Source organism: Nilaparvata lugens, chromosome 1 (assembly GCF_014356525.2).
Source record: "Nilaparvata lugens isolate BPH chromosome 1, ASM1435652v1, whole genome shotgun sequence".
Classification (NCBI taxonomy): Eukaryota; Metazoa; Arthropoda; class Insecta; order Hemiptera; family Delphacidae; genus Nilaparvata; species Nilaparvata lugens.
The window spans coordinates 33,631,148-33,647,884 of record NC_052504.1 but is presented as its reverse complement, the minus strand read 5'-3'; the positions used below and the strand labels follow the sequence as shown (position 1 = coordinate 33,647,884).

At 34.3% G+C, this 16,737-nt stretch overlaps 1 protein-coding gene across 1 annotated transcript in view; it reads right to left on the bottom strand.

Annotated features, from left to right (window-relative positions):
* LOC111047281 (dynein heavy chain, cytoplasmic) overlaps positions 1–16,737 on the bottom strand; it is a 163,206-nt gene that overhangs the window by 89,699 nt on the left and 56,770 nt on the right. Inside the window, exons 32-38 of the mRNA XM_039423746.1 lie at positions 11,166–11,448; positions 10,219–10,352; positions 9,781–9,904; positions 8,752–8,986; positions 7,269–7,455; positions 2,149–2,272; positions 1,569–1,657 (exon numbers count right to left, since the gene is read on the bottom strand). Of these exons, the coding sequence (XP_039279680.1) occupies positions 1,569–1,657; positions 2,149–2,272; positions 7,269–7,455; positions 8,752–8,986; positions 9,781–9,904; positions 10,219–10,352; positions 11,166–11,448 (1,176 nt within the window). The remainder of the gene's footprint in view (positions 1–1,568; positions 1,658–2,148; positions 2,273–7,268; positions 7,456–8,751; positions 8,987–9,780; positions 9,905–10,218; positions 10,353–11,165; positions 11,449–16,737) is intronic.

The window sequence follows — 16,737 nt, the reverse complement described above, 5'->3', positions numbered from 1 at the left end:
CGGCTTAATATCTCATATACAGAGGTAATTTGACGGTGGGTGTGATTGTGGATCCTACTAAAATTGAAAATACTACTTTACTATGACTTCAAAATTCTGGTCCGCCATCTTGGATCCACCATTTTGAATGCATCTTTATTTTTTAAATAGGAAGGTGGTCATGCGATGCATGATTTCAATACGGAATTTCAAGGAAAAATGAATGGCGAAAACCGCATATCGATATCTCAAACCATTTCGAAGATATCCAAATTATTAATCAATACTATTCAAAGCAGAAAGGAAATAAAAAAGTATGAGAACGGCTTAGTATCTCATAAAGAAATGTGATTTCACGGTTGTGATTGGGATTTCTACTAAGAATGATAATACTACTTCAAAAATCTAATCCTCCAGATAGATAGAGATAAAGATATTCACATTATAAATCAATACCATGCAAATCAGAAATGAAATAAATAAGTGATATTGATTAATAATGTGAATATCTTCGGAACGGTTTGAGATATCGATGTGCGGTTTTCGCCATTCATTTTTCTTGAAACTTCGTATCGAAATCATTATCGCATGACCACCTTCCTATTTAAAAAATAATAATTTGCATTGAAAATGGCGGACCAGATTTTTGAAGTCATAGTAAAGTAGTATTTTCAATTTTAGTAGGATCCCCAATCACACCCACCGTCAAATTACCTCTGGGTGTGAGATATTAAGCCGTTCTCAGACTTTTCACCCACTCTGTATATTAGTATTTTATTTGAAAAAAATGAATACACAGAGAAAACAAAGACTTCTGAAACAAATATCTTGAGAATGTGTGAAAACATTCAATAACACATATATAGAATATCAGGTGCAAGTGAATTCAAAACAACAGAAGTTCACACAGTTTATTCTCCAATGCACTTAGCAACCTTAACTTCAAAAATAGCAATTTACAAGACAACACATACAGTGCTTAATACATACACCGACTTGTTCAGAATGCATAAATGTGAATGTATTTCTTAAGTAAGTGTAGTGTATTCATTGTACTTGTAGTTGAGAATAATATTGAAGATCCATAACATGAACCTTGATTTGGCATCAAATGTTTGAATCAAAATTTTAAATAACAAATTGAGCCAAAAATTTACAAGTTAAGAGAATAATAACTTATGATTAGGAACGCATATACTAGAAATAAATATAAAGAAAACGTAATAGAAAGTTCCTTAGAAATATTAATACAGATAATTATTAAAGATTAATTACGTATATAGAAAAATTGCAAACTTTCTCACAAACTATGATTGAATCATTCATGAGTAAACTTCAATAATCGCTAGTTGAATGTGAAAATAAGATCAAAAATAATCAAGTATAATATTGCAAAGATAAAAGTACAATGTTATAGCTGAGAGAGCCGAGGTAATGATTAGGATGATATTGATGCCCGTTGAGATTTCAATCATTCTTTCTTTAGGGAATTCATAATCATGCAGTGAATGTGGATAATTATTGTAACAAAAATTGAACGATTCATTATTTAGAGGCTTGTGGCTGGCCTGGTTAAATTCAAATCTCACCTTTTCCATCCACGGACTTCCTTGCTCATCACCTTCTCCACAAACGAGATACTCCTCTTGACACACCTTTCTGATTTGCTCTTTCAAACCTAGAATGCAGAAAACTCCAATTTATAAATATTTTATTCGATTGGATGATTATATGAATTCATTGTCAGTGTCATCATCAAAAGACAGCAAACAGAGGACAAGGTATCCCTATATCTGAAATCGATGCGGATGGGCTTAAAACGTTCAGCACAAATAATATCCACAACTGGCCTTATTATATTGATTCCAAATTCAGGATAACACGTTATAAAATTCCAGAAAATGAAGTTTGAAAACAGAAATAAGATTATCAGGTTGTCCATGTATATAATCTCTTTGTTGAACCATTGTCCATGTTAAATAATCAACAGTTTTTAGGATTTGGGTGTAAATTCGTATATACAGACATAAACAAGTATTAATAATGAATAATGTAATAATGGATGTTACACTGTAACGAGTGTTTTCTTCAGTGTGTATAAATAATTTTTTGAATATATTTTGATTAAAAAACTGAATTGGAATGAGAATATCGACGTGTTCGTCTCACCTGTCATCTCAGCCCTGGTGTACTGAACTTGTGGGAATACATCATTGAGTAGTGAGAAGAGCAATGGTATATCTTCAGCAACCAGCTTCGGCACCATTGTCTCGCACACTGATTGAATAAGAATCTGCAAACAAAATAACAAAATTCAATAGCAATATTCAAGTAGTAGCATAGGCTATTGATTGATTATAAATTCAAATTCAAATTGTTTTATTCATAAAATATTACATATTCACAAAATATAAAAGTGTTATAAATTACATGAATAAATTCTCCCTGCCTGGATGATTTGTCCGTGTGCAGGGAGGAGTCGCAAATTATCAGACAGAGGGCAAACACTAGCAATAATAAAATAAATTACAAACTATGAATAATAAATAAATTTGAAAGAATAATAAGAGAGTTTATTTTAATAATAAATTTTAAAACTTAAGATAGAAAAAAAACAATGAATAAATAAAATAAAAGTGTCAGCTCGACGGCGGTTAAAGGGCTGAGTTGGGAGTAATATAGCTTTATTAATATTAATATTATTAATATTATTAATATTATTAATATTATTAATATTATTAATATTATTAATATTATTAATATTATTAATATTATTAATATTATTAATATTAATGTTATTCTGTGTTCAGAACTAGAAATATTCATCTATATGGAGAATGTAGAAGAGCCTCCGCAGCATCTGAACCGATGCAGAGCAGCCACCCGGTCACTCTCCGCTTGTAGACGGCAACGCTAACCCCCTCAGTAGTTGAAATCTCGGCCGGTATATTACGGTAAAGCCAATGGGCTAAATGAAAACAGTTTCCAAGTTGAATTGAATTACTTAAACGGGGAAATTGAATATTTATATGCAATCTGTTTCTAGTGGGATAATAATGTTGAATTTCATTGAAGACAAAGTTACTTTTTTTATAAAGACAAGTAAATTTTTTATAAATAATTGTTTTATATTTAAAACAGGGAATTCTTGGAAAAGTAAATGTGTTGGATATCTATGATTTTTGGCCAATAGTGTTTTAATAAGTGCTCTCTGTGAGACCGCAACAGGACGCAGGACACCCAAGGAGGCACCGCCCCACGCCAAGATGCCATACTCAAGCAATGTCTGCACATATGCATAGTAGACAGAACGACAGTGTCCAGGACTCAGGAACCTTCCCAGCTGTGCAAAAGCATAATTCATTTTACGCAACCTCTGCCTGAGGTACTGCACATGGGCCACCCAACTCAACTTGTGGTCGAATATTATGCCAAGATATTTGTGAGTTAAGACTTGTTCTATCTCAGGACAGTTACAGTCATTGGAGAATGGGTCACCACATGAATGCATCCTGAGCACCCTGGGCCCGGGGCTATTACGAAGGAATATAGGTAGACACTTGGATTTCGAAATATTAATTGACAACACATTGTTGTCGAACCAATTTTTTAGTTTAACGAGATCAGAGGAAGCATTATTGAATGTTTCAGTCCATGTGCAGCCTGTAGACACAAGTGCCGTGTCATCGGCAAAGAGGAATAATTGACCATGTAGGTGCAACCTGGATATGTTATTGATGTAAATGAGGAAAAGTAGGGGGCCCAAGGTACTCCCCTGCACCACTCCATAATCAACTGCAATAGAATCACTGTCTGTGCCATTTAATGATATTCTCTGTGTTCTATCTTCAAAGTAGCTTCTAAACCATCTTAAGGTGAGATTCTTGAAGCCAATTGCTTCAAGTTTTGCAAAAAGTATATTCCTATCTATTGAATCAAAGGCCTTGGCTGAATCCAGAAAAGAAATTAAAGCTTTTTTATTGCTAGATTGTGTGGTAACATACTTGTTAATTTCAAAAAGAGCATCGGATGTGTTTTTAGAGGTTCTAAAGCCGTACTGGTTGTTAGAAATGATATTGTTGTTGTCTAAGTAGTTATTGACTTGGATTTTCACGCATTTCTCAATTATTTTAGCTAGAGCAATCAGAAGGGAATTGAATCCCAACCCGGCGCAGAACGCCCCCTCATGCTGCCCACCACAGTCAGCAATTCATGCTCAGCAACAGGACGAAGCTCAAACACGGCACCGGTAGCGTAGTCAGAGTCCCTCACCTCAGATGGACCAGAGGGTTGGATCACCGCAGCCAGACGCGCCCCCACAGAGGCAAAAAATCTATTGAAATCATTAGAAATTTCTTCCACCTTTGGGGGAGGAGCAGGGTTGCCGTCATTGAAAGTGTCAACCGGAAACTTATATTTATGAGTGGGCTGACCAGAAACCTCATTAACAACTGACCAGAATTTTCGAGGGTCTCCTCCCGCTGTATCTATTTTATTTTTATAATAAGTGAATTTAGCTCGTTTTATAGTTGAGAGAAGGACATTTCTATACCGTATATATCTATTTTTTAGAGCCAGGTTGAAAGGTTGATTTTGTGACTGTTTGTCTCTATTGCGGATTGAGTTAACCAAATTATAAGTGATCCATGGTTTTAGCCTCGAATTTTTTGCGTTATTAACAACTTCAACAGTATTGGATGATATTATATTTTGTAAGGTACTGATAAAATTAATTGAGGATGTGTTTAGATCAGTTACAGCTGTTACGTGATCCCAGTTTTGATGAGATATAGAAAGGTTGATATTGGACCAGTTACGTATTAACTTTACCTCCCGTTGTTCAGGTCTTTTGTTTTCTCGGGTGTGAAGTATAATAAATGTAGCAAAATGATCTGTCACAGCTGATTCTATTACTACTGATTTTGCAACAAATTTACTAATCCGTCTTAGAAAAAAATGGTCTAAGCAGCTATTACTGTCCGGTCTTATAATGTTCTCTATGCACGGTATCAGATTTGCCTCACATAGCGTGTCCAAATAATCGTCACGTAATGGATAAGGATTAGGCTGTAGAAGATCGCAATTAATATCTCCACCAAATGTACATAATTTGGAATGGCGAAATTCATTATGATAGTACGATGAACTGTGGAAAGTTGGAATTAGGACTACGATAAACGGCCAACAGATCGAATTTAACCCCCTCCCAATTGAAATTAAGAGATAAGCTCGTGGCCACTCCACCCAGCAGCAGCTGACTGCAAGTAACGGATAGGCTACTATCAATATAGACGACAATACCATCGCTACTATTTAAGTTATTATAGGACCTATGCAGAGTGTATCCTTGAATGTTATTTAAATCGCTATCATCCTTAAGCCAAGCTTCCGTAAGGATAATACAATGAAATTTTACTTGAAGCCCTTGCAAAAGAACTACGAAAGAATCAAAGTTTTTATTATAACTACGAATGTTTTGGTGGATAACCCTAAACGCCGTCGATTTGTCAGCATCAATGTTAGCGAAATTATTTATATCATTACAGATAACACAGTCTATTAAAGGAGAATCATAAGCATCTGCATCCAGATTCATTATCTCTAAAGTAGGCAATAAAAGAAAAGAAGAAGAAAATATACAATAATTGTCGTCGCTTGCCACTCATGGTGCTTTATATGTTAAATATAAAATTTAGAAAAGCAACAAGATAACAATTCATTAAATTGGATAGAGTTTAAAACAAAGTTATCATATTAGGCTTAGTAAGTTATAAATCATGTATAGTATTTGAATTTTACCTATGTATTTTTTACTGACAATGCCTTTATACATGTGTATGTTTTCGGACAGTCGCCTTTAATCTATTCTATTCTAGTAGAAATAAGAACTACTTATTGGATCTACTTACAACTTATTGGATAGATTATGATTATTATTAAATAAAAGAGATCCTCTAAATAAAACAAATAATATGAATATATATAAAAGAATAAAAGAAAAAATATGAAAAAGTAGTTTACTGAACTATCATAATATTATAGAAGAATGTACATATCGTGTACAACATGCTGAAGAAAACAGCATAAGGATTAAACAAAAAATTCTGTACTCATTGCCGACATCCTTCACTGAAACTTGTAAAAAGAAATAAAAAATGTTTTACTTTATGCAAGAATATTTATCAGAAGTTTCATTTTTATTGCACTCTAATGTTTGGAAGTTTACTTTTTTATTGCTTGAATGAAATTTTGTGCTGTAAAATGAAAAAAAAATGTATATATGTAAATTTTTTTACAAGAAGAAAACAAATCTCGTCCGATAGAAATGCTTATAATCCAGTTGTTTCAACTTCAGTAAGTTGAGGATAGTATTACCGTATTGTATTGGTTTTCTTATACTAGAGTGAGTATAAGCCTTTATTAGAGCAGAGTTAGAATTCCAGGTTCTCTGTGCCACATGACCCTTCACAAAACAAATTTACATTAGATTACAAATTATTAGAAAGAAATAAAATCCTTAATCAAAAATAAATCACAATTACAATAAAAGATAATCTTCATCGTAATTAATTAATTATAATAGTAGAATTGAATTAATTCTGTGGTGAATCTTTAATTTCTTAATTTCAACAATAACTTCAATTCAACTCTAGTGGCTCATTTCAATTTCTAAGCATAAAATAATGACTCACTGAAACATGGCAATTACAACAAGGCAGGTGGAAAAGCTGTAGTTCAATAAATTCAAGACTATAAAATGTAAAGTAGTCAGTTGGTAAGTTTCTTATGTTGCTTTAAATATTATTCAAATAGATTTAGAATAGATAACTTATTCTTTCTATGCACTGGAAATCACACAACATGGTGATTTCAAGAATGCAATATTGGTAATACATCCAATAAGATGAAAATTTTCGTTTCTAATATCATCCACTGTTTTAAATATCATCAAATAACGTTTGATAATTTTGAGTAGATTACTGATTCTTTTCTAAACAAGAAACCAAACTAAGTCTCAACATGATAGAAGATCAATACATTTAATACATCAAATAACGAATTTATAATTTTCTAATATTGTTAATCTTCAAGAAACCATTTAGAATGATTATTGATCATTTCGAATATATTCCTGGTTTATTAATTTTCTCTTGTATGCCATGTGATTATTTTTTACTTTTTTGGAGGAGACATACTGGGGTAACCCGTTGTTTTCATTGACAAATAAATTAATATTAAACTACCTATTGAACCAGCTATAATAACTTAGTAAATAAAATTGAACTGACCTCTTGTTCAGGAAGATTTTCAGCGATTGAAGCCTCATCAATGACGGTTTCGCCTGTGTTCTTCTTGTGCTCTTTGATTCGCTGGATGCGATCGCGCTTCACGTTTCCGGCTGACACAAGCACCGACTTCAGTGCTCGCAAACCGAAATCATAATGCGACTGATTCGACAGTTGTTCATCACATAACCTGCAAACAAAACAACAAATATTAGCCACATTTCAAGTAAGTGCAGTGTTATCAAACAGCTGGCCGATATAACCATAGTGGACTCCAAGATATTGAAGAAACATTTACTGCAAGCGCAAGGAAGTGGACACGTAGTTTTTGTTTCAATAGATAGTATTTTTTCAATAGGACAGTATAAGAATATGAAATTATCATAAAATAGTAAAACAAATCTACAATTAAGATGGTGAATTAAGAATATTATAGTATTTTAAATGTCATCACATTTTAATGTCATAATTATAGTATTTCAAATACCATCATATTTCAATGTCATTAAACAGTATTACCCAGTAGTAGAATTTATATAACAGTACAATAAACTTGATAAAATATACCAAAGATACATAATGTAGATGTATCTCTATGATATCTTCTAGGATCATTATGACGAGAATAAAATGTAGTTGGGAAGGGGTCAAATTATTTATTGATCCAAATACAACAAAATGAGGAGACTCTAGACTAAAAAAAAAATGTATAGCTCATGGTTCAGGGTGGTTCAATAGTTGTTTATAAAAGCAAGTCAATGATAAGGTTATTACTTTTCAATACTCTAGTTACAACCCAGCTGTCTGAATTTTGTGAGGGATAGCTACTTAGCATCTACTCACGTTGTAAAGCTCTTTCGGACATGGTGTCCATTTTCATCAATCGTAACTAAAGTATTGAAAAGTGACCATTAAAAAGCAGTTCATAAATGAAAAGTGAAATTGAAGATATATTCCCGGTGGTTCGGGACCCACCAAAAACTTTAGGTTCATTAATCACTCATTATCATACGCCTCATTACCCACGCACAAGCCTAGAGATCATGTGGGCGTGATGCCCACTTTTCTGTAGGGTGATACTCAGAGAAAAAATCAGTAGATCTTTCAAGATAAGTGATTGGCAGTAAGCAACTACCACTTAGATAATGAATAAATTGATAAAATCTGAAATTAAACTCTCTTAGGATATTTCGATACTGTATTATTTAAAGGTCCCAGCCTAAAATATCGCAGAGATCATGTGGGCGTGATGCCCACCCTTTTCTGTACGGTGATCCTTAGAGAAAAAATCAGTAGATCTTTCAAGATAAGTGATTGCCAGTAAGCAACTACCACTTAGATAATGAATCTTTATTGATCAAATCTAAACTTAAACTCTCTCAGGATATTTCGATACTATATTATTTAAAAGTCCTAGCCCCTGAATGATTTGAAATTCAAATCAAGAGAACAAATTCTTTGTTCAAGTAGAGGAAAGATAACCTACTTGAAGAACGGAACAATTTTGCAGGCGAGCTTCTCAGCGGACCGGAATCCCTGCGAGAAAAGCATGACTTCGGCAATGAGCTGGCGATCGGGCTTGGTCATGGCCAGCGAGCGGAACAGCTTCTTCAGGTTGTCAGGCAGATTGGAGCGTCCTGCGTATCCCGGGTTCATCGTGATGAACACTGCCATGTCCGTCGACACTTTCACCTGTTTGCCAACCAGCTCCACCGTGATTGCTGAACAAATACAAACAACAATTGATTAAATTGATTGACAAAAAAATATGAGTTGATAAAGTCAATTAACATTCATGAAACATAAAAACAAATATGAGTTGATGGAATAACTGAACAAATACAAACAAGATTTATGGAATTAATGAATGAATACAAACAAGAGTTTATGGAATTAATGAAAAAATTTGATTAATTATATTATTTATCAAATAAAACGTCTACCATGAATCTGAACCTGTAAGTATTCGCATACTTTTGGATATGAAGAGAAACAAGATTTTTTCATTTGAATTTGTGTACTATTTTACATTCAAACACAAAGCTTCTTTGAAACTTGTGCAATAAATGATTGGTGAAAATATTTTGGTTATCGTTTAATTGTTAGCATTTTCAAGAAAATGCGATTCATTCATTTTTCAAAGAACCCATCTAAAATATGGATCCTCTCTTCAGTACATGCTTTGGTACTTCACGAAGAGTAGAATCACTTCTCATTTAGTGTTTTATGACAATGTTTCATTCTTAGTACAAAACTTATATTATGATTGGTATTCAATATTCTTCAATTTAATTAAGACTTCAAATTTTGTAATTCTGAAAACTATGTAGAAAAATAATCAAGTATGAATCATCAGAACACATTTCAAGTAACCAAAAGCAGAATCATGTAAATGCAATGCGTTCATCTCATACCAATAAAATAGGCGTCCTTTACTTAGAATTCTTTACTCAGAATATTCATTGGTTAAGATTCGAAAGATAGAACTAATTTAATGAGATCTGGATCATCTTACAGCTTTCTTTCTTCGAGGCTTGTGATTTTAGTGCTTCCTGGATGGTTTGCACTTGTTGCGACACGGCTGACAACATTCGCTCTTCTAATCGGTTGAATTCATCGAAGCAACCCCATGCACCCACCTAAAAAACAGAAATATTATGTTGTGAGAAAAATATGATTTTTCCGAATCCTCCACCAGATTTTTAAAAAACGCAATGTTCAACTTGGCAAAGAAGCATTTTAAATTTGAATGGTCCAATATTTCATTTCAAGAATATTCCTGAGAAAAAATAGTTGAAAATACAAGTGGTTTGAAAAGAATATAAATAATTTTATGGCTATTTGTTAGGAGAAAGTCCTTAACTGGGAGATCCCACTTCACCTAATTTTCTATCTCTTATAAGTCGTAGAATGTGTTTCATACAATATTAGTTTTAACCATTAGAAAACTTGCCTGGCACAAACCGACGAAAATTCTTCCCATAGCCTGGAAGTCGAATGTTTCATCGCAATTGAACACCAGCACAAATCTTCCCAACTGATGTCCAAGGGCTTTGACCGATTCAGTTTTTCCTGTTCCAGCAGGACCTGTAATGGGCATGAAGTTCGAAATTTAGATAACTTAAATCACATTAATTAGAGATTGAAAGGTACTTTTCAAAGTTATTTGGGTTGATGGTTCACAACAATGTAACACTAAAGTGAACACATATTCAGTAATTTTTTGATGATTTATATTAAATAAGAGTGCTAGAGTAGTTAAAATATTATATATTGCTTTGAAAGCTGCAAGAAAGTTATAAGAGCAGTCACTCTTCCCAATCGCAATACTCCCTTCTGGATTTCAAAATATAATACAAAAGCAGCATAAAACGATAATAGAACATGCGATTTGTACAAGAATTATTTCATTCAATCAGTTAATTCCATTTCATCAATTATTTCAAGAGTAATTTCATTTCAAGTTCTCTTAAAAAGATTCTCAGATAGGCTATATATATATTTTTTTTTTCTGATATGCAACGTTGAGGACAATCGAATAGAAAGATTACAGAGAAATAAAATTTGAAACTGATTAAAAAAAGCGAGTTTGAGTGAAATTAGTTAAGGAAATTTGATAGACATGATCGTCAGCGTCGCTATTATACTGACAACACTGACATATTCCACAATACAATCAGGTGGATTATAAATAAGCTAGGTTTCAAATAAAAACAATGTAAAACTACTTTAAATAGTACACTTTTATTAAAAACTTTAAAATATTTTAACTAGTTTCATTTCATTTTCAAGTTAATATAAGCGAAGTGATTTTATAAGATAAGTTTTTATCTAAATTCTATTTGTATCTGGAAGTTTTGGTCTAGGTTTCAAAATCCAAGAAACAAGAAATAAACTGACCAAATGGCGATCCACCAAGACGTGCTTCCAGAGCTTGAGTCATAGTCAGATAGCATCTGTCCGTCAACGGAGTTTGCACCAGCCTGTCCTGAACTCCCAAGTATTCGAATCCGTAGAGGAATTTGGCATTGGCCATGTGGATTGTCAGCTGCTGCAAAACTTCGCTCTGTCTGGGATCAAAGTAGAAGCGCATCTCGCACAGCCACTCGAATGCCTTTGGACTGCTTATGCGGTTCGCTATCAAACGTCTGGTCACAGTTCTCTTGTGCACAAACTCGTTGATCTGTAAAAAATACATTTGAAATCATAAGCGCCGACAGGGAAGGAGATATCTTATGCTCATAAATCAAGATTTAAACAAATTAGTCACGCACTTAAATCGATCATTTAAAATGTTGAAATAGCCTTTTCCCTATTGCAATTAAATTTACTTTCAACGTTTTTAAGAAAACATCAAGCATTAAAATTCTACAACATTAAACATTTTTGTTCTCAAACTTCAGAACCTTCAGAGCAACATGAGGAATTTATGTAGGCCAAGTGTATTTTCATTCGGAGATTTAAAATAATAGAATCAGTTTTATTGAGTTTTACTCTTCATGAAACAAATCCGAATTTCTATGTATATGAAAATCGGCTCTCCTCCGATCAGGGGTATATCAGGAATACAACTTCCTACAACTTCGGAATATCAGGGGCCTCCAACTTCCTCGCCTTGCTAGCTCTCTCGGCAACTGTTCTTCCCATCATCTTCCCGATAAAATTCTAGCCGCTAGTAAACCGTCGCGTCTTATTTACCTGATCATTTCTAGTCATTGAGTCATTGTTGTTTTAATTTGTGTTCGACTTTAGTTTACACTCTTTGTGTATTCTGTGACCTTTTAAATCTTTGACGAAGTTCCTTCATCGCAAAAGAATGGAAACAGATTATCTTTGTTTATAGGATACGAACAAGAGAGAGGATTTTGATGATAATAATAATAATAATAAAATATTTATATGGCGCCAAGTAAAGAAAAATGTAGTAAGTGTAATAAAGTAATATATGGCCGACAAAAGATCCCAATGTGAGACTTGTACAACAAGACAACATGTAGTTTGTTTGGAAATAAGTGAAGAAGAATTAAACTTTTTCGGACTCAGGCTTTGATTGTCATGCATGCATGAATAAAGAGTCGTTGATAGTAAATGACAATACACCTATACGGCCGCTAGTTGCTGGTCAATTATTGACCTGTCGGAATCTCAACTCCGACTCAAATTCAAATGACGATGTCCCAATGGACAATTTAAAACAGATTGAAATTGTAAGTATGCTTAGGAATTTGGAAACTTCTTTTGCTCAAAGGTTCCGTAGCTTAGAGGAGACAAATGCTTCTCTCATTTGTAACCTTTCATCAGAGGTAGCAGCATTGAGGTTGGAAATTTCTTCATTGACTGAGGAAAACTTGAGATTAAGAGATGCTTTAAACAACGATGTTAATGTGATTTCGAAAATATACAACGTGTCTCCCAGTTCAGAAATTAGTAAGTCCATAGAAAGATCCAAATCATCGCTGGTGAATAATGATGTGCCTGCTCCCTCTTCTATCGTCATAGACGAGTTAGCTCAGCAGGACAAGCAGAACTAATAATGATGCTTCCATGCTATCTGAACCTTGGTCTGTTGTGGCTAAAAAACCAAGACAAGGGAAAAGAGATCCGCAGAGCAATGTTAGTAAGCAAAACACTGACGCTTCAAAGTATCTTAACAAACTCCACTCTGCCGAAAAAAGAGCAAGAGGCCGGTTCAAATTGGATCAAGAAAGGATACAAATACAATCACTAGAATGAGAAATAAGGCATTGTTCGCTAGTTGTTTTTCCCCTGATACATCAGAAAATGATTTTGAAAATCTTGCCAGGAGCACTATATCAAAAGGTTTTGTTTCATGTACTAAACTCCAATCACGATTTCCAGACTCTTACAGCTCTTTTCATGTACTTGTCTCTGAAAATGTATTCCTTGAAGTTTGTAAGCCTGGCTATAATCTCTCCATTCTATGGGAAACTGTCTCATTCCAACTGTAAGCCTGTTGGCGGAAATGCTAGTGTGAATTCAATGGGACGCTCGAAGGAAAATTATCAAAATGTCAGAGGTCTAAGAACAAAGTCATTGGAATTTCTTACTTCAGTTGTTAGTAATGATTTCGATAATCCTGGTTAGGCGATCAACAGAATAGCTCAAGCTTCTTTCCACTCGATTACAATGTGTTCAGAGCTGATAGGCAATATGATACTACAGGACAGACTAGAGGTGGAGGCTCACTGCTTGCTGTTAGAAGATCCCTACCTGCAACGAGGCGATTGGACCTTGAACTCTTACCTGAAGTCGTCTGGATTGAAATCAAACTTCCTGGGCATCATCTTCTGATTGCTTGTCAATATGTCTCTCCCACTTCTGATTTGTCATCCTTGAGCAGATATTTTGAAAAACTGAGTGAAAAATTGGTTAATGACTCACTGGACCTGATTATATTGGGTGACTTCAATGCTGATGCTGTTCATTGGATGGATTACTCTCTTGTTCCCAATGCTCATTACCAAGCACTACGGAGAGCCAAAGTAGTATTACAGTTTCTGGAAGAGAACGGCTTGGATCAATTCAATAGGGGCTCAAATGATGACCGTGTACTTGACTTGGTGGTCAGTAACCTGAAGAACATTGCTGTATCTCATTCAGTCTCACCATTTGTTACCCCGGATGTTTATCATCCACCTTTTGCTGTAAATGTTCAGAACATTGCTGCGAACACACCAACTACTTCAAAAGCAATATACTGCTTCAGGGAAGGAGATTATTACAAACTATATGAGGAGGTGAGAGATACTGATTGGCACAACATTTTGGACTTTAATTATCCCAACGGAGCTGCAGCAACACTAACTGATGTCTTAAAGAAAGCCATGAATAACTGCATTCCAAAAAGGACACCTAAACGGTCACAGTTGGTTCTCAGGCAAGTTGATCAGGATGATAAAAGCCAAGAAAAAAGCACACAAGATATACAAAAAGAGTTTGCTTGACAGATATTACTCAAAGTATTCTACTCCCGCTCTCAGGTGAAAGGTCAATTACTTCAAGACAAATCCATTATGACTCAAAAGACAGAGACATATCTGCAAAACCATCCAAGATGCTTTTGGAAATATGTAAGGGACAACAGGACAGAGGCTAATAATTGTCCATCCACTAAATCAGTTGATGAGGTGACAGTGACTGAACCACACAAAATTTGTGAGCACTTTGGCAATTAATTTTCCTCCTTAAATCAGAAAAAGATCTCAACATCTGCTTATTGCACTCCAGTCAATGATAATCCCAGTTCATCTTTTGGATTACCTGATGTGGATGAGGAGAAGGTTCTTAAGGAAATTTATGCCCTAAAAACTCTTCTCCAGGCTCTGATGGAATTCCAATATTTATTATAAAAGGTTTGAGTTATCTAATCTCTCCAGTACTGACATCGGTTATCGAAAGCAGTCTCCTAATGGGAATATTTCTAAGATTTATAATAATATATAAAGTGTCTGGGAACACTCTGTTGTTGTACCTATCCCTAAAAAGACCAGATCCAACAGTATCAAAGATTTCAGACCAATCTCTATTCTGAACCCTTTTTCAAAAATAATTGAGAGAGTTGTCTACAGGCATATTTTCAGCAATGTAAAGACTACCATCACTGACTCACACTGACACTGATCAATCACTGACATTGACAACATGGATTCATGCCACAAAAATCCACCACCACCAGTTTGGCAAATTTCTTATCATATGTTGGACCATGTGTGGAGAATCAAGAGCAAGTAGATGTGGTCTGGATCTGGAGAAGGCCTTCGACAAGATGCCCCATTCTGTACTGATCAGAAAGCTTTCTGATATCAGGTTCAATCAGGATCTTATTTGCTGGATCACGTCATATCTTGAATATAGAACATTTTGTGTACGATTCAGAGGAGCCACTTCCAGAAGCTTCACAACATCGTCTGGGGTTCCTCACGGCTCCAATCTTGGTCCACTGCTCTTCAGTATTTTTATGAATGACATTGTAGGAGTTCTGGACTGTGAGGTTCTGATGTATGCTGACGACCTTAAAATCTTCAAGAAAATCAAGTCAAGAGAGGACTCCTTATCCTTGCAAGACAACATTGACCGGGCTTTGGATTGGTCTAGGAGGAATTTTATGCCTATCAATGTGGGAAAGACATTCATCATGACCTTCTCCAGGAAGACTAACACTCTTGGGTTTTGTTACAAAATTGAAAATAAGCTTTAAATTCGAGAAAATGTGATTATTCAATGGCAAATTATTGTTGATTCTATTAAATCATTCACTATGAAGAGATAGCAGACCTCATGTGTGTCTCCAGCGTTATTGCCCTGTCACCAGCTGGCTCAAATCTTTGAATAGTAGACTTGAGAAGCGCGGGAACACTAGCGTCAGGTGATCAATTTTCATAACGGCAAGGAAAGTTGTGTGAGTGCGCCACACCAGATTTTTTTGTATAAGGTCTATAGTTTCAATCAAAGACATTATGCATAGGTATGCATATTTAAGCTGGGTTTACACCAAAGTTATTAACAAAACGGTTATAACTTAATCCTTATAGATTCTATTAGATTGAACGGAAGTTGACAAACACATATGTTCATCATGTGTATGATAAGTTATGTTCAATCTAATATAATCTAAAAGGATTGAGTTATTAACATTTTTTCAATAAATTTGGTCTAATCGCAGCTTTATGGTCTTTGGTTTCAATATTTTGTTTTGCAGTCATGGTATTATTATGCGTGCCCATCAGTATCAATATTCTCACATTCGAAAAGACTAATTTAATTGGTGAATAAAAATAAACAAATGATCTTAATAATGCTGGAGAAATTATAATATTTTTAATTTTAAAAAATTAATTTTCATCAGATAGAAAGATCATCACGGAACTGGATGAATTATATCATATGGAATACAAATTCAAACGTGAACTGAGTTTGTTAACATTTAAAACAGTTGACATCTTGTACTTGTGGATGAAAATACTGCGAGAGGTCTACTGTTCACGGAACTACTAGTGAATAGAAAGTTTACAGACTTAGTTTACATTAATAATTATTTTAGAATACATTGGGTTATAATCAATTCAATCATTTTTCAAGTAATGAAGCTTCAAGGGCCGTTTGCACAGTGACAGTTTTAAATAAATTTCATTTTAAACTGGATTGAATCCGGTCTATCAAGTCTAGTTTGTTATAATGTGTTTCATTTTAAGTTTAAGCCATCAGCTGATTAAATCGTGTTTAAGCCTTAGAACAGTATAGAACTGGTCTAAGGTTTAAGCTTTGACTGTGAGAACAGCTCAAGGATTTTTGAAGATTCATTGAGACCAAAATTGTAAGAGATTTCTTGAGACGAGAGATCTTTCCTGGTATCGAACCTTATCTACGGTTCTCAATACTCTTTTTGACTGAAATATTGTAAATTTTTTGTTTTCATAAGAAAGGTTCGATTGATAGCGGAAAATCAATAAAA